The sequence below is a fragment of the Channa argus genome, chromosome 6 (genome assembly GCF_033026475.1).
Source record: "Channa argus isolate prfri chromosome 6, Channa argus male v1.0, whole genome shotgun sequence".
NCBI classification, from domain to species: Eukaryota; Metazoa; Chordata; class Actinopteri; order Anabantiformes; family Channidae; genus Channa; species Channa argus.
In genome coordinates this window covers 11,493,429-11,513,612 of record NC_090202.1, presented here as the reverse complement: position 1 = coordinate 11,513,612, position 20,184 = coordinate 11,493,429, and the positions used below count along the sequence as shown (strand labels likewise).

The following is a 20,184-nucleotide window of genomic DNA, read 5'->3' as shown; positions in this document are numbered from 1 at the left end:
TAATTATGCAAGAGCTCTTTTTATATTTGTTTGATTTCTTAATAATTGTATTTGGTCTGTATGTATGATTACTCTAGATATTTGCATAAAAACTCTTGTCTCAAAGAAGGGTTCATAATTCTGTATGTGCTGTCAAACCCCATGTGAGAATAAGAACAAAAATGAATTGTCTTAACTCACTGTAATCTATGTGAATCCAGTTTTTTCACCTTTATTGCTAAAAAACTACTAAAACATACGAGTCAGTCACACTGCTAACATTCTGTTAACAACAGACAGTTGCTAAAATCTTTCTTCAAGAAAATTATGTTGGAAAAGGATGAAAACTACTTTTTGGATTCTGAAATTGAGGTCTGCAAGAAAAAAAAGGGATGCTTGTTTTTAAAGGATTTATTAACAATATACAGAACTTCAATGGCCTCGTAATTTATTTAGACAATTTTATTTTTAGTTATTTGTTTAGTTTTCTCCAGTTGTATTCTATAGAAACTGGGCTGTACCATGGGCACCTGGGGGTTTTGGGTTGGACCATTATAAACCAGGGAGGGCCTGTGTATTACTCTTCTTATTTTTTTTAAACAACTAGGGGAAGAGAACAGCAGTTCACTTCTGGATAAAACATTTTATAAAATCGAAACAAATATATAATTTTGGCTGTGTACATTCTCAAGGTGAATTATGATGTTATTTTAAGTGTAATTCAAGTTTGATTTCGAGTCATTTTTCAGTGGGCAAAGAGCAAAACTGTGCACATAATGTGGTTCGCTAAAAATTCATTGTAATTAAATGACCATTGATACATATTTAATCATAACAGAATTGCCAACATTAAGCATGAAATTATAATCAATTTATATGTTTAGAAGATAATCTTTACTTAACAAGCCTCCCAAAAGTTTGCCATATGTAAAACATAAGTATTCTTTTTCTATTCAGTTGTTATTGTATGCACAAAAATCTGGCTACGTACCAGTACATCGTAGCAAGGACAAGCCGTTTTAGAAATGTACACACCAGGTACAATAACTAAGAATTATACAAACACAATTAACTTTAAAATTATATGATGTGTAGAATTTAGCAACTACAAAATAAGGATTTAAATAAAAGAAAATTATAACTCATTTCTTACATCAAACAGTAAAGACAATGAGAAAGAATGTTTACTGCATTTTCCCTTTTTTCTTATGTGAAAATTTACGTCTTTCATGGGCTCTGTTTCCTTTCGATCTTTGATTATCCCACATTGGCATAGGAGGCTCAATTTCACCAGGTCGTCCTCCTCTGTCTGGTACGCTGCCCATCAGCATCTGGTTTGACCAAAAAGGCCAAAATAATTATCAAATTACAAACAACTTCCATTTTGACCTACAGATGACTTCCCTCAGAAATAATTCCCAGGCTTGGTGTATTTTACACTGTACCTTGTAGACGGGGGTGCTTTTTCCAGCTTTAATTGCCTTAACGAATGACAGGTCTTCTCTGGCAGCGAGCAGAAGAGACAAGGACACACTGGAGGCCTTCGCCAGGGAAGCTAGAGGAGGCACTGAGGCGAGCACGTCGCTGCATTCCTGTAAATACAGGACTAATTGAAATGGGACGTTTTATTGTATCATGATGTACAGTGATACCACTTCCTGTAGGTCTACTGATAACCTGCGATAGATAGATAGATTCTTTTTTATATGCATGTGTCATATTTTCTTCTTATTATTATAATTTTTTGCTGTTGGTGACCACATCGATGAGCTTGCTTTCCATGCACTGAGTTACACCTGCAATAACAATATAAATTAATGTGGGTGTAACTACATTAACATAAAATACCTTTTTTGTTTCTTTAAGGATGGAGACATTTGGTTTGAATGCCTCTCCTGATGCTACATCTAAATAAATGCCAAGCTATGATGGCAAGCATGGTCAAATTGTGTTTGTTCAACCATCGTGTGTTAACATAGTCATTGCGAGCATGGAAGTATTTCAATGTTGTATTTATGTACAGCAGATCCAGAGAGCTGCCAGCTTGGTTATGGATCTCAAAAAAATCCACAAACCTCAAAGGGGAATCCAGTTTTTGTGTTACTATATGCAGAGCCACATTTATTTTTACAGTCCCTTATATTTATTATGACATTTTCCATGAACAACCGCTATCGCCTGCTTTTTACTCATGAACTGCTTTGCACCTACTACAATCCACTGAGTGAAACTCAAGTAACAACTGGAATTTCCAAATTTAAACTATTTTTAAAGCTTTAAGAGATGCAATGATTTGACATGCCTACCTTTTGTTTTTCTCCCCATGCAAATGACTCAAGTGTAACCTGAAAGCGTTTTATCATCATTTGCCGCCGACACAGATAGTCCTTTGACAGAAGTTGGTTAATGTTTGTGACCTGCATCTGAGAAACAGACAAGAAAAGAACGGTTGAAATGTGGATTTTGGAGTTACATACAATGTACAGTGACGTGGTAACAACTTGCCCACTGCTCTGAGCTAAGGTTGGTGTGGAGAAGAGAATCCATCGTGTCAGTGCTTTGTACACGATCAAGCCTTGACTTCACCTGCAATGCAATTATATTAAAATAAGTCTCAGTGTTTATCTGTTTGTAGTGGTGACTTATACATAGTTCAGTTTGTTTTTTTAATCAGCCTTACTTCACTTAACACATCTTTAAATTCAGCTGTGGCATCCATGTCAAGAGCACGCAGCACTAATATCCATTCAGCCTGTATCTCTGCCTTCCTTCTGTCATTTTCTTCACAATCCTCACAGAGCTTAGTGAACACTCGCTGCTGTTTTTCAGACTCCTCTTCTGTCTTCGCTTCCTCCTCAGGATGTGTTTCTTTATATCTGATCATGTGAGCTGCTTCTAGCTCTGATACAAGGAACTCTGAAAAGATTCAAAGTAAATGTACAGACACAGAGGCACTACGATAATGCGATATTATCTTAAACATGCAGCTTTATAACAGCACCCACGAAAATCCTATTATTTCTCACCAGTGACTTTGTTAAGGACATCTGGCCCCAACACTTCTGAGGTCAGCACAGCAAGGGGAGAGTTCAGATTTGACAGTAGATTTCTCAAGTCTCCCACCAGAAAGGCATCACTCTTTCCTTGCCTGCCTAAGTCTAAACAATGAAAAAAGATTATGTGATTAATAGAGTGGTCAATTTGGAGGAAACTCCAATTGCAAGCAAGAAATACTTTTTCAATCCAGCTCCAAATATGTTGAGTGGCTTCTTTTCTGTCCATTGAATATATTTCAGTTTTGGACATTTCTTTTTTATGTAATGGAATTAATAATGTAATGGGCATTTTTAAATTAAAACAAGTAATAGTTTAGGAAAACCAGCAGATTTTCTAAAAACTACTGGTTGCTCCCCTGTCAAATTCATTGCAAGTGAACCAAAGATGCTTTATCATAAAGTCCTTACAGTTGTCATGAATACTTAGAGAGGCAAACAAAGTAAAATCTAAAAAAAACAGCTGAACCTTATGGTCATTTTTATTACTAATTTAACTGTCCAATAATTTCTCCATAACTTGCTAGTTTTGTCTAAGCAAACAAAGCGGAGATGCACAGTTATTTTAAAAGAAGAGTAAGAAAACCATAAATCCTCACATATGAGAAGCTAAAACAAGGGAATGTGTGATTTTGGCCTCATAACAAATAATTAGATGGTTCATTATTTGTCACAATTGTTGCAGGTGTTTTGTGATTTAAACTTTCACACTAGAAAAACACAATATGTGTGTGGGAACCAGCAACCTGGTTCCCACACACAAAAATAATCATAAAGCTATAAAATAAACAATACAGTTCATTTTGCTTCAATATGTGGACACAGCTGTAACAAACTTCAGGTCAACCTGTGATACTGTATATTTCAGTGAGAAGGCTCAAAGTAACCCTATCAAAACTAAAGGTCATTTGTTTCCAGGTCAAAACAAAAAAACACCTCCAGCTCCTGTCTGACTGCATTATAGTTTAGATTCGGATTTTCAGAAGAGTGTAATAAAACCTGGGCCTCAGTCTCACCCTGCAGCTCTGGACACAGAGTCGTCAGCTGTGTAGACAGCCAGGTGAGCAGGGGGCAGGGGAGTTCATCGCATGTACACAGAGTGAGGCAGGAATCTCCAGGATACCTGATCAAAAAAGGCACAACAAGTGGGATTACCTGGCAGGTTGGTGTCCTGACAAGGCGTCAATGAATAATTGAATAATAAAGTGAAGGTACAATGCTGGGATGCACACAAACAAACAAAAAGCAATTTAGGTAACTTAACGTTTCTCACCCCAAAGCTTTAATGGCTGAAATTGCCCCTCGGCTCCTCTCCATTGTTACTATAAGGGAGATAATAATTTCACATCTGGTACTGTAGCTCAACTCTGGTCAAACGTGTTTACAGCTGGTGCTTCCTCATTCTGAAGCGGTGCTTAGTCTCGACGGGTCGCAAAGCTCCACCTGCTGGCCGGAGGTGTGCGCTGACAGGCCGACTGTCCATGGCTTTTATATAGGAAATAATTCAATCAGCAGCGAGAGAGAAATTGAATTAAAACATTTTTTGATAATCATATAATAGTGCAAAGTATGGCAGGGTGTAATTGTATTGTGGGAATGAAAAAAAATTAAAATCAGCTTTATTCGATAGAGCCTACTGCCAACCCTTAAAAAAACTTAAATTTAAAGGCCAGTTTTTGCTACCAGATGCCACTAGAAGTCTGTGATGGAGTGACAGACCTTTCAAGACAGTGACAGACCATTCAAGACATAAACACAGAGAAAACTCCTATTGGCTCACACATCACTGATTACTTAACACATACTTAAATATCAGTTTTAATTGTGTAAAAATAGGGACCCAGGACAAAAAAACAACTTCATCCTCTCCCCTTTCACTCTGTCTTATCTAATCAGAGCTCTAATAAGCTTTTAAGTCCAATGACTAAGCATGAACTGTGGAGTTGATCGTTCCTAAACAAGAAGAGGATGATGTATTGTGTCATCACCATGTTTTGGCTCAACTTCAGTATTCTCGGCGTAAGTCCTAATATTTATGTGCCTTGTCGAGCCCACTCAGCACCGTCAGCAACATCAGCGGTTTTGCTGATGCATGCTGTGACCTTAGTAGAGCTGACTGAGCATACATAAAGTGTTAAAAGCTATGTTAATGTCATCAAGAAGCACTGGTTGCTAGATCTGCCTGGGTGTCTTCAAGGCACCATCACTCTGACAGCAAAAAGGAACAGACGTAAAGCTGTTGACATTTGTCTTTTGTGAATCTCTTGGTCAGTCCTCTGCTTTTGTCTAACGCCTGATAAGAGCCACATCTTCATCCTTGTATGCACAGTTGGACACAAACGCACAAGCTTCAGGAGCTCTATTTGTATGTGCTGTTGTGGCTGACTGTAAAAGGTCTCCCCTTATCTGTGTGTAAAGCTTGACCACATCTGGACTACAGGTGGTGAGTCAGACACCTCATTACACTTGCGGCACAAGCTCCTCCAGCAGCATCCTGTAAACTGAGCTCAAACAATGGACACAATAGCAATAAGGGTACTGAACCTTGATGTACAGTGTTTCTATGTTTGCTTGGTCCCTGCTGCCATATGCACAGAAGACGGGGCCTCTTTGACAACAAAGCCTTGCTATGCGTCAGGATGCGTTCTCTTTTATTCCCCTGACACTTCCCCTTGCTTTATAAAACCTTGTGGGGGCTGACCTTTGACCCCTGGCGAGTGCCCAAACAAAGCAGGCAGACATCCCCCTTTTGTTTGATGTATGAATGAGTTGTTGAGTTCTTGAAGGATGAAGGTGAAAGAGTAAAACACTGACACCCTGCAATGAAAACTGAAATGGATGCCAAACACAGACATGATTGAACATCAACATCCGATTCAGCTTTATGTGTTAACTCTTACATTTTAAAGTAACTTTTTCTGTCGATGACTCTCAAAAAATTTGATTTTAGATTTATTGTGATTTAATGCTTTAAGACAACCTAGGTATTTGTAAAAAGGCTGAAGCCTCTTCAGCCTCTTTACCTTGATTCTACATGATACAAACTCCTCAGTGTTCAAAATATACTGCAAATGTCAAGATGGGAGCTCTAAGGAAACAATATACAAGCATTCAGGACAAATACACATAATAATGAAATTTAAGTAAGAACAAAAATATGTAACCTTAAAATGACTGAGGTCTATTGCATATAATAATGAGGAAATGACGCAACAGATAATGAGAAAATAATCATGGGGACCTGTGCATACCTGTGTACAAAGTGGTAAAAAAGAACAAAATAGACACGTGGATATTAATATATGAACAATAACAAGAGGGATCAGTAAAAAAAAACAAAAAAACAGTAATGTGTAGCTAAGATTTAGTGAGAGAGCTGTAGGACAGGTGTCTGTGGCTGCTCAGGCGACCGCCCTCCACCTTTCTCCCCGGAGGCAAACACTCCTCTGCTGGTAGTAGAGGGAGCACTTTGACTGCAGAGCTCAAACACAGAGACACTCAGCGGGAGACACAGCAGCAATATTCACGTGTTACTGATGGACAACTTATGGACGCGTCCGTGCGTCCTCAGCATGTTTTTGTGTCTATTCTTTGAAATCACCATGTCTCCATGAGCTGACTTTGAATGAACTCCCCCATTAAACTATGGATCGACTAGATGACTGGATCCTCAAGTCCAAGAAAATGGACCTGGACGAGGATTTCTACTTCGACTACGGAGCGGAGGAAATAGCATATCATCAAGACCCCAGTGAACTCCTGGCTGCTTTGAAACAAAAGGAGGAAGAGGTTATTTTGGCGGCTCAGCTGGGAAACGCATTACTCCTGGAAAACCGTCAGCTAAAAGAGCAGAGCGAAAAACTTCACCAACAATACGCAGACAACCTGGAGGTAAGATCAGTCTCTTTATCTGGGTGGTAAAGTGTAGTTAGACCGCAGAGAAATAAGGTTTAATAGAAGCCCCTCAGTGCAAATGTGCTTTGAGTAGTTTGGAAGAGGGCGAGATGAAAATGTTGAGATAAGTTTGTTGGTGAAAAGAAACCTATTTGAGCGACGAAACACAAAATTAATGGAAGAAAATATCAGCTCACATCTATGGATCTGGTATCAAACTGTACAGCAGCTTGGGCACTTTGCTTTGAAAGAAAGTATCATAAATCGTACTGAACATAGATCCGACGAGTATTTGTAATGTGATACAGTATATCAAAGTGTATGGAAGAGTCAAATATTATTACTATTCACATGTTGGATTTTAAACAGGTAGAAATCTTTCTGATACCTTTTTGTGTTTTTCTAGCTTATGAGACATTAGGAAATATTTCCCAGGCAGGCTATCTCCACACGTTTTGAGATAAATTGGCCACCTGCTGCTGCAGAATCCAACCTCCTCCAATGGAACATCCTCTGTTAGTGTTTGTGGCTAGTACGAGAGGAAGGCCCACAGACTTGCTGGGATCGCAACAACATTTGTTAACCACCTCAACATACTTTAGTGATTAATCTCTAGGTTTATTAAATGTATAGGAAACGACAGATAAACACAGCTTCAGTGAATCCAGCAAAGAAGTAAAAAACAGCAGGTGAAACAAAGCTGTCTGCAAACATTAACTGTGCTTGACCTTGTTGTGAGGCTGATGCACAGCATCACACACCTGAGTGGATTTGACAGACTAAATTATGGCCTTGTTGGTTTTCTCAGGGTGAACACTGATGTCTCCACCAGGTGTGTAATCGTAAATCTTATGAGGTGCGACTACAACTTAAATTACAGCAATGATAAAACCGACAGGTGGTAATAGGACAAAGTACATCACAAAGTCACACAAAGATGGAGCAAAAGCTTCGATAAAATCTGCAAGAAAGGTGCACATTTGAAGCATCACTGAGTATAACCATGAAACTAATGATTGTTTTCATTATCACGTCATATAGCAATTATTTACTCAAGGAATAATTGAATCACTATCTGTTTCAGCTGTAATAGAAAATATGAAAGCTGATATTTTTCTCTAGTAATACAGATCACATTTTGTGAATTTTCTTTGTAATAATTATAGTTAAAGCTGTTACACACTTTTAATGATTCTTTGCAGAATTATTGAGATTCACTAATGGCTTTTGTCACATGCAACATTTAAAACATTCGACACAGTAACACCCAGTAGCCAACAAGGATTATTATTAACATTATAGTTTCAGACTAACACATAATATAAACAGGTTGAATTAATTGTATTTTGGCTTGACTAGACTTTTATTGTATCTCACCTATGTGTCCACTACCACCCACTATAATGTTTCTCCCCACCTTCTCAGGAGCTGGAACAGGGCAGGCATGAACTGCGGCTGAAACTGGATTCCTGCCAGTCCCAGTGGGAGAGCCAGGTGGGGGACCTGGAGAAGGATGTGAGGGACCTGAATGCTCAGGTGGAGCGGCTCAGACTGGCGCTCAGCGAGGCAGAGAGGGACAAGAGTAGAACCCAGCTGGAGCACGGCGAGGAGACGCAACGGCTAAGGGAGAAGCTTAACACAGTGAGTCCAGTGGCAGTGCTTTTAGCTTTTTAAATTTAATGTGATTCTGGCTGGGTCACAAGAACTAAGGATGAGCCCCCACGTCAGCTGTGACAAATAACTGAGCTGCAGTGAAACAAACACCTGCTGTGGATCCCTCTGAGTCAACCTAGATAAGACCGGCTGTCACCCAATCAACACACCGAAACTCTGTGTTCCCTGTAAAGCACTCGGGTATCAGTCTAATCTGTTCTAGAGTGACGACAGACTCTTAGGCTATTTACAGAAACAGAGCAAGGCCAAGAAAAAAATGCCTGCTGTATTAATACAGGTTTAATAAAGAAGAAAGTTAATGTGGTTATTCAGGAGCTCTGAAATTAATTGTCTGAACTGTTAGTTTGAGACAAATGATCTGTGCCAGTGAGGAACAGGAGGAAAACGATATGTAAACAAGAGAAGTAGTGAAAGTTAATGCCGTCATGAGTTCATTTTAGATTAGGAACAGAGGCAGGAAGACTTAGAAAAGTACTGGAAGATGTTAGTTTTACTTTATTTGGTCCCAATTATGTGTGTTTGGTAATGTGGTGTAAAAGAATTACACATATGAAAACATTGCTAATAATAGAAAAACAAAATCGTACTGCTTCCAATATTGTCTTCTTATCCCAAATGGGAATCCTTAGTCTTTAATATTAGTAAAATGAAATATCCTTGGATTTTGGTCCTTGAGTACTGGTGGTTTAACAAGACATGGTATTCGAAGACTTCACCCTTGACTTTAATAACTTTTTGAAAATATGTAGACCTTCAATTTCTAGACTTTAATTGGGGAAAAATAAACATAAATCATTAGCAGAAAACAATCAATTATTTGCAGCCCTACATGAAAGCATTCTAATCCATCAAACCAGAATCAGTTCATTAAGTAGTTGCTCTTTAACATGGCACATAGCTAACCTGAATCATCATCATAATATGTTTGTGAGGGGGGCTTCAGAGTTTGATTATACAGGGAAAAGTGAACACCGAGAGGAAAATTTAACATATTTCCAGAAATACATATTTTACAGCTTTACTGATAAGTTAACACGGAGCTGCTGATTGTGTCACACAGTTGGAAGACTTGCGTATGTTTACAACCTGAGAAAATAGAGACTGTTTTGCTGAGCATTAAAGTTACGGCATGTAGAGCAACGCCTTGGTGTTGTTTCAAAGTAAACAGCAGGCCTGTGTTCATAAAGCTAAAGATGATCTAAGCAACAAGTGTACACCCTCCCACATACCAAGGTCCGCAGAATAGTTCATAGTTCCTATGAATGTCTCTGCCAGCCTGAAGGACATTTGCCCAGACCCCCTTGAAGTTCAGGAAAAACTTAATTTAGATAAAAGGTGTTATCTTGGGTTGGACAGTTCAAGGGGGAGGAAGTGGAGAAAATGTTTGGCTGCCAGGCACCAGACACGGGTAACTCTGGACTCTGTGTGGCAGCAACAGCCAGAGAAGAAAGTATTGGAGAAAGAGACAGTGGAAAACAGCTCCATGTCTGATACTGCCGCTTTTGCAGGGCGTATAACATTGCCTGTTGCGGTGAGTTGAGTTTGTATTTCTGCAGGTGTGTGAGTGTGTGTTTGTACAGACACTCCCATAGCTATACCTGGAAGTGTGTATTTTGTTCTATGTGTCCTGATCCAGCTTCAGTACAGTTGATTATTTTTATTATCAGTGAGTCTGTTGATTATTTACTCGATTTATCATTTGTTCGGCAAAATGTAGCAATAGTCTTGATAGTCCAACATGAAAAAAAATGTAGTAAGTGTCTCAATAGCCCAATGATCTTTTAGCTACAAGATCATGTTAAACACTACACACTTGTACTGTGTACACTTGTGTTTCTTATGGATTGTCAGTGTGCATTTAGTGAAGCTGTAGCAGCTGGCAGAGAGATTGAGCCCTGGATCCTAATTGTGAGACCATAATCAGAGTATGACAGGAATCTGGAGGAGGATGTTGCAGAACAGAAACCTGAGAGAAAGAATTTCCACGTGTTTACCAGCAAAGCAGCTACTTCGACATGAGAGGAAAGATTAGTTGGGACTCTCCGTGCTGGTGCATTCACGAAAGCTGCTTCATAAAAACAGTATTGATGTGTGCCAGGTCTGTCACATGGTAACTGTTTGAACAATAGCTAGAGTTCAGGAAAGCATGTGACCAAAGAAATCAGGGAGTGTCGAGTGATGTCAGCCTGTTTTCTTCTGATTACATTACCAAGTTGGCATTCCTTTTATTTATTAAGTACTTAACCCAGTACTTAACTTTAATTAGTTTATTTCCAGGTACTCGTTCAACAATTAACAAGGAAACCCAAAAAATAAGATTCTGAGGAACCAAATGGTTAGAATGTAAAAGATTAAGACATTTTTTTGATAAAGTTGGAGTTTTGTGTGTGTTTCACGTTCTAAGACTATCAGTGTTTTATAAATACACACAGATCTGCTGAGAAGAAAGGGAGGATCTGGATACAGGACGATAAGCTGGAAATTCTGATGAAATTACATTTGTTTCCTGGATAGACCTTTTTACTCACTTCTGAAAAAGTCCATGAGCCATCACTACAGATCAGTTCAGGATGTGGGTTTGGAGCTGTGTTGAATGTAACCATTAGTCACTAATGGCTTTTCTTAACATGCTTCATGGTTTAGGATGATTTAGCTACAATAGGCTCAGCCACAGGCACAAAGAAATCTAAATGATCAAAGTGTGATATAAGAGCCACCTCACCCAATAGGTAATCAAAAACGCTTTTGATAATCTATTTATAATCTATTTTATCTAATCTAATTATGTCAATTGCCATTTTTCAAACAAAACTTTTTTATTTTAAATTGAGCATCTGATGCTTGCTTGGTGGTGAATGATACCAAAAAACTAATGATAAAAATGTCAGATATCCCTGGGTAAGGTTTTCAGACCCATCTGAATATTCTGCATATAGTTTTCTATATTATTTATTTTGACTATGCAGAAAAAAGGTTGTTTTAATTCCACAGCTCCACAGTAATGTACACAGTAAATAGGTGTCTTACCTAAAAATATGAATCCTCATAGCTTAAAAAAGGAAATATTATTCAACTTTGCTTTGTTACTAATGTATCAACTGACAAACTTATGAAGATCAACTTCATTTTTATCAAATCTAAATATTTAGTCATTTAGCAGTTAATGTTTTTGCATCATGTTAATACATAAAAAAACCTTTTTTACCTTTTTACCTCCTGCTTCCCACCTGTGTTACATGATCACTTTTCCTGGCCGTGGATCAAAATGTGTTATTGGACAACTGGATTTCCGTTACTGTAAAAGAAGACGCTCAAATTGAGGCAAGGCCCCATGACCTCTGCTCTTTCTGCCAGCTCATAGATAAAAGGAAAAGGCAACGTACAATGCAGAGAGATATAAATCTTTCATTTACTGCTTTGATGTTGACTCTTATACCCCAATAGCCCATCATCCCAGGGGAGAACAGTCTTTTCTGTGTGCTCCCTCAGGGGCTCGGCTGTGGCTGGGGTAGTCAGCTATTAGGTACTTTATTGTTTGGTCTGGTGAAGGCCTGAGGCTTGGGGGCCATGTCAGGGATCTCATCTTTGTGTCTCTACTAAATGGAGCGTCCTTCCACTCCTGGTTTGGTGATTCTCAGTGGGTTGCTGCCACTGTTATAGATGAGGCCCGTGTTCCCCCTTGTCCTCCTCTGTGCGTCTACATGCAATGTTTTGTTTTTGTCCACCAGTGCATGCTTCTCTCTCAGACAAACACACTTCCCACTAGTTTTAGCCCACATGCTTCCAGTGCACACTACAAACACACACACAAGCTGTCCCCTCCTGATTCCTTGTTCTAACACATTGCTGTCCGTTGTCGCCTGATAACGTCACCAATAAGACCAAGATACCCGCTGCTCCATCTGCTGCCGGCACCGGCCTTTCATCTTGTATTATGAGGCGGTGATGGGACCTGACAGGGGCCCGCCAAACTGCTGAGTAAGAGGAACTGAGTTTCCAAGACCAGGACAGGAGGGTGGGGGGTCTAGTTACACAGCAGCACTGCAAAGACCTCTTGTTTTTTTTTTGTTGTTGTTGTTCTTACCCCTTTAATCTACTGGTGATTGCCCAGATTTAGTCCTTGCACCCAAAAAGCTACGTCTTTTTTCTATTACTCTACTTGTGAATCTTGTTTGTGTTTTCTGACGTTTACATTTGTGTTAAGGCAATGGAGGTGGAGAGGGCCATGTCCAGTGAGCTGCAGGCTCTAAAACAGTCGCTCCAACAAAAAGGAAGCAACAACAGGCCACAGGATGAGGAGCTGATCAGTGCCATGAAGGAGCAGGTAATGGCCAAGCACTAACATGCTATTCTTGTTACATAACAAAGCAAACCAAAGCCACTCTTTAAAGGATGAGCTGATAAAATGTTTTATGTCTTAAATTTACACAGGTACAAATCCTGTTTTCATATTCAATTCTTTGGTTTTCCTGCCATATGTTGGTGATTGTATTGCTGTCTACTGCTTCATCTTGCCTTACCTTGCTTGATTTTACATTGTTTTAATGTCATTTACCTAGAAAAAGTCTGGCTCAGGTTTTGTGATTCACGTTTCTTGAATAAATGTTTCTTGAGGATGAAAAACATAATGTAACCCATGAAAGAAGCAGATTTTATTTTACTATTTTACTTTATTTCCAAGCTGCAATAAAACCTGACAGGTTGTGGGGGTGGTAGAGACCTGTCTCCACAAACCTACAAAGATTCTAGCAGTGGATCTTACAATCATTCCTCAAAATCTCTGCTTATTCATTTCCATAAAATATAAACGGAAGAATATTCCCATATTAAATGACATCATTCAACTGTTTTCAAGTTTTTGGCTAGAGTCAGAAAATAAACTGAAAATAATTATTAATTTTGGCATCATAATCACAAAAGGTGGATTGATGGGGTGTGATGAGAGGGAACAGTGGAACAGTGGGAGTGATAGTTTTCCTTTCAGGGAAGAAATAATTGCATTTGTGACATATTTTTAATGTCTGTGGTTTCCTAGGTGTTGAGACTCACCCAGAAAGAGCAGGTGCTAGAGGAGCGTTTGGCAAGTGTGTGTGAAGAAAATGCAGGGCTGAAGGCAAGTTTGGCCTCCTTAAATCGAAGTCTGGCTCTGCAAGAGGAACTCAACCAGCAGCACAGCCAGCAGGTACACAAATTAATACATCATATGTGATTAAAACACAGATGCACCAACAGCGTCACTCTGTCTTTAAAGTAAACAGACACTGATAAGTGTTCATTGTAGCAGCAGGCAGCACAAAACTGCGTGTGTGAGTTGGTGAATGAAACACCCTCGACAAAATTTTTCTGCTCCGTGTTTGGGTTTCAGGAGGATTATATAAACCATCGCTGAACAATTACCTCATCCCTGTCACTGTGGGTTTCATCGGCAATTCTGGATTCCACTCATGTTTGAATTTCATGTTGGGCTAGAATCTGGCATGTCAAGTGTTCTCTCACGCTGTGCATTGACACACTGAGCACATGTATCTCATGACAGCTGTTTAAAAAGCGCACATGTTAGACCTCAGAAGGAGCTAAAACTGCTGGAATTACCTAATAAATATAGGTTTTGAAAAAGAAACAGATGAAACATTAAAGGAATGAGATCAGACAATTATTGTAAATTTAAATAATTATTTACAATAAAAAACGCTATGACACAGGTAGTAAGTGTGCAAGTGTAATTTTCTTGTTTTAAACTACTTATGTTATCTTAATTTGTTTCATTTATTGTTGAGAAACTCAGCAGGTTTTGTATCTACATACATTCATGTGTGTGTCGGTGTTTGTTTTTAAAAAAAATTTAAGCTATCCGAGGCGTGGCAGGAGGTGGAGGCAGCACGGGGTCGCTCGCAGCAGCTGCAGGCCCAAGTGGAGGAACTTGAGGAGGAGGTGTCTCTGCAGGAAGGCAGGAGCCACGGGGACACCTCCCTACTGTCAGAACTGGAGAGCAGCCTGGAGACAGTAGGACTTGGCATCAGCAAAGAAGAGGTACTGAAACAGCAGGGATTGAGTAGAATACTCTTTAACACAGTGAGGCCACAGTTTGGTGAAAGATTAGGATAAAAGAGCAAAAGGATTTGACTAAAATCACTTGTCTGTCAAAATGACAAATGACTATTTCACAAAAAGGCTGGTTATACTAAATGAATCCTACAATTTCTGTCTTTAAAAACTACTTCCTCTAGCTGTAGATTATCTTAATGTGCTGCCTTAAGGTTTTTATTAATATTTGATTATTTTTGGTAGGTGTAGGCTATTATTTTGTTTGCAATGAGCAGAATTTTCCTTCAGTGTGATGAACACAGACAGCCTGGTAAAGCATAGAAGCTACAAATTCAACAGTAACTGTGACAGAAACAACACAATAGTTTAGTATGAGACTGGCTGCGCTGACTTTTGGCCACACTGTGGTTGCTAAGAGTATGGTTCTATTAAAGACTGGCCCCACAATGTTTTTTTTTTGTTTGTTTTGTTTTTTTGTAGGGAAATTGTTGTCTCACGATGAGTGAAAAAGATAATATAGAAGTGTACAGGAAGATCACCCAGTGATCGTCTATGTCTGTGCCAACAAGAACAAACTGACTGAACATTTTGTGGCAAGCTCTCTGCGACAGTGTGACCTCACACTAAACGCACTGTGCATGGAGGGTGTGAAGGTCCTGATTTTCATAGTGAGGACACCACTAAAGAAATATTAGATAAGGCCTGTTGCAAAAGATACAAGTTTAAATGATGTCCAGGAGAGAAAAGGAGAATAGACTGACAATGAAGGAAGCCTTTATTTCTCACTAACCGGACGTCTAATGCTGTTATTTTGTTTCTGGCAGGAAAATGTGACGTATAACTGTACCCATGAGTCATTCACACAGTTCCTGTTTGTCGTGGCCACACTGTAGAAGAGTTTTCTTGTTTTACAGTTAACAGCATGTCTGTCTGAAACCTTATCACTATTATATAATGATCTGTTCTACCAAAATGAACCCGTGCAGGTGTCGTTGTTATGTGTTCCTGAGATCACTATCACCTTGTGATATTTTTGACTCAAGGAAGCTTTATAAACCTCTTAGGTAATGCTTACACCTCCCATCATGTAAATACTTGATGTCACTCAGTGACTGTGGCAGATAATATGTGGTGTAATTAAAGTCATTATTAATATAAATCAATGTGCTTCCTCTTCTGTCTGCTGATTAGATAAGACGAGAAATGGGCTCGATCCTTCAGTTACTGCTCCCACTTACGCAAGAACCAAACAGCTCAGGGACATCAGAGGTCGTTGATCAACCGGAGGACCTGCAGGCCATACTGCAGCGGCTAAAGGGAGTGGCCCAAACCCTGGTACAGACATCTAGGCCTCAGGTGAGCTGCAGTCACACAAAGCGAGTGCAGGTGCACTATTTTTTTCCTATTCAGTACTACGGCAATAAAGAGATACAAAGTGTACAGACAAAAAGTTCAGCTCTGAAGATTTTAACAAAGTCCTTTGTGCAGTGTGTTTCAATGTTGAAAAAGTCAGTTAAATATACACAAGACACAAAAAGATAACTGAATGATTGTATGAGTATGAAAACGTGAATTGGATGCTATGGTCTGTAAAGGCACCAGATTAACACATATGGGAGATTTTGGACCATTAGACAACGTTCTCCACCACCATCAACAAAACACCAAATAACTTTTTCCTTAATGTGTTACCCAGTTTAGATACTTCTGTTATTGTACTGTATTGTATTGCAAAAAAGGTACGTTATGATCCAGAAATGGATATCAGTACTCAAACAGGACAAACTACAGCACATATGTTTGCATTATTAATGCCAATACCCATGCAGAAAAAGACATATATCATAGATACAGTAAACCTACTCACATACATAATCCTTGACTTTATTGCATTAGTCTACCTGCCCCCTTGTGGGTGTTAGTAGATCCTCGGTGTCATCACACTGCACCACACTGAGGAACTGTGTGACCTTGTTCAGGCCAATGACGGGTGCCAATGAATTGTTGCTGTTGTTAGCTTATATGCTCTGCTGAGCCTGTATTTGCCATGAGTGACCACATACAATTGTCCACTTGTGTGTTATGGTGTTTGTTTTCCATTCAGACCAGTAACAAGCATTTACCACTGCAACTGAATATTTCAGCCTGAACTCTTTCTCCCTCAGAACACAACCCAAATAGGCCAACACCACAGAAGCTCTTTTTAGTGCACAATTCAGTGAAATGCACCTGACACCTGATCTCCTTGTTAATGTTTCAGTCCCAGGAGCTGAATAGCGCTTGTGTCAACAGAATGAGTGATCTGTGTGGGAAGCCAAGTGTAGTACAGGAGCTGAGAGATCAGATAACCAAGTGATGAACACAAATGTCTGTCAGGCAGGGATAGCTTCTGTGGCAGGCCATTATTTGGGGATTTCGCTGTGCCAGCACTAACCTTGTTGTTGTCACTGTGATCTATATTAGCATCATATACAGAATGATCTTTAAGTGCATTTTGCTGGACTTTACTCTCAATAGCCATAAACTTAAATTATCCACTACAAGCTTTAATTGGCATAAATAAATAATATAGTGAAATACTTACCTAGGTAAAAATAAGATCGAATTATTCTAGTTTTAGTTTGCCTCTTTGTAAGTCAAGGAAGAATTAAGAGTAGCAATGTTGCAATTTCAAAGTAAACTTTGTTGTCCTTGGACACCAGAAACGCTTTTAATGTGTTTCAAAGAAGCGAACATATCTAAATGTACGTTTTTAGTAGCATAAACAAAGCTCTTGCTTTCCTCCGTCAGAATATCCAGCTACGACAAGAAAACGCTCAAGTGAAGAAGAACCTGCAGAGTGTACAGGAACGAGCCGAAACTGTCCAACAAGCCATAAGAGACAGAGATAATGCCATAGCCAAGTGAGTGAGATTATATTTCAATATTGTCAATGCAAACATCATGTATATTGAAGTTTTCTTTTTTCCTGACTAACTGTAAAAAATAAATAAATATTGTGGAAGTGTTGCTTTACTACATTCCTAAACAAAACAGGAGTAATTCATAGTTCCCATTGAAAGCAATTGTTTCAGCTATAAAAATTAGCTTGTGGTTTTTACAGACATTTTTGTAAATAATTGTGATGTGACTGTAGAGGTTTTATCATGTTTCTGCAGAAAAAACCAAATGGAGGCCGAGTTAGTAAGAAGTAAAAATGACATGATGTCTCTGAACAACCAGTTATTAGAAGCCATTCAACGTAAACTGGAGCTGTCACAGGAACTGGAGGCCTGGCAGGTGGGTTACATGAGAGCTGTTTTCATTACGTTCAGTCATGACACTTCATTTACATCTTCAGGTTCTAAAACATTTCAGATTAATATCACCTTTTGAGCTATGCTGTCGGCGGGTTTAGTGATCATTCCACAAGAAAAGAGATTGATGTTTCTCAGTGCAGTGTCCTCAGTGGGCTAACAGGGACAGACGCCACCATAGCTCTCTCAGCCCCCTCACTTTGCAGAGATATGAACCACAGGTGCCTGTGTCTGTGAGACCTTCTGTTTTTGAATCACTTTGCCAAGCACAAACATCTGCCAGATAATCTGACCTCTTGTGCTTTGATGAAGATAATTGAGAAAATATTTTCATCAAAATGCTGATTCATTTTTTTGGCAAAATCATATTTTCTTATCTGAAATAGAAAGTGTGCTTGTCCTGCCTCAAAGGTTAAAATTATTCACTAAAAGGTTGTGAGTATACCTTTAAATAACGAATTGCCCTCAATTATAATTAAAAAACAATCAGTTAAAATATTTAGACAAACTGGTATCACAGGTGTGATACTGTCACACCAGCAGTTAACAAACACAATTCCTTAGAAATGCATGCACAGAAATAAATGAGACCTGACCAGATACACTGAACAATAGAAAAAACAAAAGTAGATTATGAAGTCAGTTGAAACACAACCTCCATGGCAATTAAAGGTTATATAGATTCTGTATTTTCCTAATGTCAACAGATCCAATAAATGTAGGCACGTCACGCACGTCTACATGACAAAAACAGATCACTGAAACAAATTGGTAACATTGTTAGTGTTAGTGTTTAAATCTGAAAAAATCAGATGACTGGGTATACGTAGAATTATATTAGGGCCCTTCTCCTAAGACTTCGTGCTCATTTGCTCTTCCTCCCCGCCTTTCCTCAGGATGATATCCAGATCATCATCAACCAGCAGCTCAGATCCCAGCAGCAGTCGGAGTATCCTCAAAAGAAGCCCATCTCCAATGGCACATCATTCTTTGGCAGGCCCAGCAGGACAGCCTCCACCTGGACCAGCCAGTCCTCCTCCTCCTCCTCTTCCTCCTCCACTTGGAGTTCAGAAACTAATCAGGACAAAAGCCAGTCCCCCTGGAGGGACTGGTTAAGACGGGGCAAAGGGGCACAGTATGGCAAATAATGGACACTGAGCAGTGCAACTGCCTCCTGACTGCTGAGGAGGGCATGCATCAGGTGGAAACCACAGAGGGAAGTCACAGAAAAAGCTTGTACATCACATGTACATGACAGAGTCATAAAAACATGTTTAATCCAGTGATGAACAACAGAGCCACAATGAACACAGATTTGTTAAACAGGCACTTCCTGAAACAGATTTCACTAAGAGGCTGTGTCCTCTGAGAATCTAAACTGTGACAACTTGAAACATTTAAACTGTATGACAGAAGACTTGCTTGAGCCTAAAAATATTGTAGCTTATTTTGTAATATTGGTATTATTGTAAATGTCTTTATATCTGACACTTTAAACAGTATACATGACACAGTATGTGTAGATTAGCTGAGAGTATTTGTACAGATTATTTAACATTACAGATCAAATAGAAGTATGTTCTGAAATCTTGCATACCAAGGTGGGTTTGAGAAGTTACAGCTTTTACTCTATTTTGCTCGAAAGCTAATTATGTAATAATGTTGATTGTATAAGAAGGACTGTATGTCTCATGTAGACAGAAAAAGCTGTTATTTGTGTCATTTTTGTTTGGTTTTTAGTTAGAAAAAAAAAGTGACTGTTCTCTGAATGATGAATGGTGCAGTATGTGTTTGTTTATGGTAGTTTTGTATGTTCCGTGACTCAGTATTCATTGTAAATTAATATTAGTTCACATTAGTTTTGTTTTCTCACATGTCCGATTAATCACATCAGACTGCTGCAACACTTTATATTCATAAAATATCTGTTAAGGTTTGTTTTTTTTTTGGCTGTTATGTGATTAAAATCTTAACATTAAAAACTAAAAGGGGAAATTCATGCAGCTGCATGACCCGTAGCAAGAAACATCTGTCTATCCATCCATTATCTGTAACAGCTTACCCTGTTTAGGATCCCGGGGGGGGTCGCTGTCAATGGGCGAGAGGTGGGGCTACACCCTGGACAGGTCAGAAGTTTGTCTCAGGGTCAACGCAGAGAGACATACAGAGACAGACAAACATTTACACTCATACACGTCTACGGGCAATTTAGAGTTATCAATTAACTTGACATGCATGTCTTT

General features: G+C 39.1%; 2 protein-coding genes across 3 annotated transcripts; one reads left to right on the top strand and one right to left on the bottom strand.

The window, feature by feature from the left end:
• Positions 1-355: 355 nt before the first annotated feature.
• On the bottom strand, positions 356-4,481 carry im:7138535 (uncharacterized protein LOC797998 homolog). Its single transcript, XM_067506476.1, has 8 exons — positions 4,306-4,481; positions 4,049-4,155; positions 3,006-3,137; positions 2,660-2,895; positions 2,485-2,565; positions 2,286-2,402; positions 1,425-1,571; positions 356-1,310 (listed from the first exon to the last, which is right to left on the bottom strand). The coding sequence occupies exons 1-8, from the start codon at positions 4,347-4,349 to the stop codon at positions 1,164-1,166; spliced, it is 1,011 nt and encodes a 336-aa protein (XP_067362577.1). The 5' UTR covers positions 4,350-4,481; the 3' UTR covers positions 356-1,163.
• Positions 4,482-6,474: 1,993 nt separating this feature from the next.
• Positions 6,475-19,877, top strand: si:ch211-235m3.5 (BICD family-like cargo adapter 1). 2 transcript variants are annotated; one of them, XM_067506473.1, is made up of 9 exons: positions 6,475-6,923; positions 8,352-8,567; positions 12,805-12,924; positions 13,636-13,782; positions 14,448-14,630; positions 15,837-16,001; positions 17,436-17,548; positions 17,804-17,924; positions 18,838-19,877. In XM_067506473.1, exons 1-9 carry the CDS (start codon positions 6,678-6,680, stop codon positions 19,087-19,089), a joined length of 1,563 nt encoding a protein of 520 aa, XP_067362574.1. In that variant the 5' UTR covers positions 6,475-6,677; the 3' UTR covers positions 19,090-19,877. The 2 variants fall into 2 exon arrangements, with proteins under 2 accessions (XP_067362574.1, XP_067362575.1); XM_067506474.1 differs by lacking the exons at positions 6,475-6,923; positions 8,352-8,567 and adding an exon at positions 9,674-10,131.
• Positions 19,878-20,184: the final 307 nt, after the last annotated feature.

Excerpts from the sequence above, each read along its gene's own strand:
- im:7138535 (XM_067506476.1), bottom strand. The coding sequence starts at position 4,349 with ATGGAGAGGAGCCGAGGGGCAATTTCAGCCATTAAAGCTTTGGG. Across the intron at positions 3,138-4,048 it reads TCTGTGTCCAGAGCTGCAGG|ACTTAGGCAGGCAAGGAAAG; the intron begins GTGAGACTGAGG and ends TTCATTGTTTAG. Across the intron at positions 1,572-2,285 it reads CATGGGGAGAAAAACAAAAG|GAATGCAGCGACGTGCTCGC; the intron begins GTAGGCATGTCA and ends CTGTATTTACAG.
- si:ch211-235m3.5 (XM_067506473.1), top strand. The coding sequence starts at position 6,678 with ATGGATCGACTAGATGACTGGATCCTCAAGTCCAAGAAAATGGACCTG. Across the intron at positions 6,924-8,351 it reads AATACGCAGACAACCTGGAG|GAGCTGGAACAGGGCAGGCA; the intron begins GTAAGATCAGTC and ends CCACCTTCTCAG. Across the intron at positions 14,631-15,836 it reads TTGGCATCAGCAAAGAAGAG|ATAAGACGAGAAATGGGCTC; the intron begins GTACTGAAACAG and ends TCTGCTGATTAG.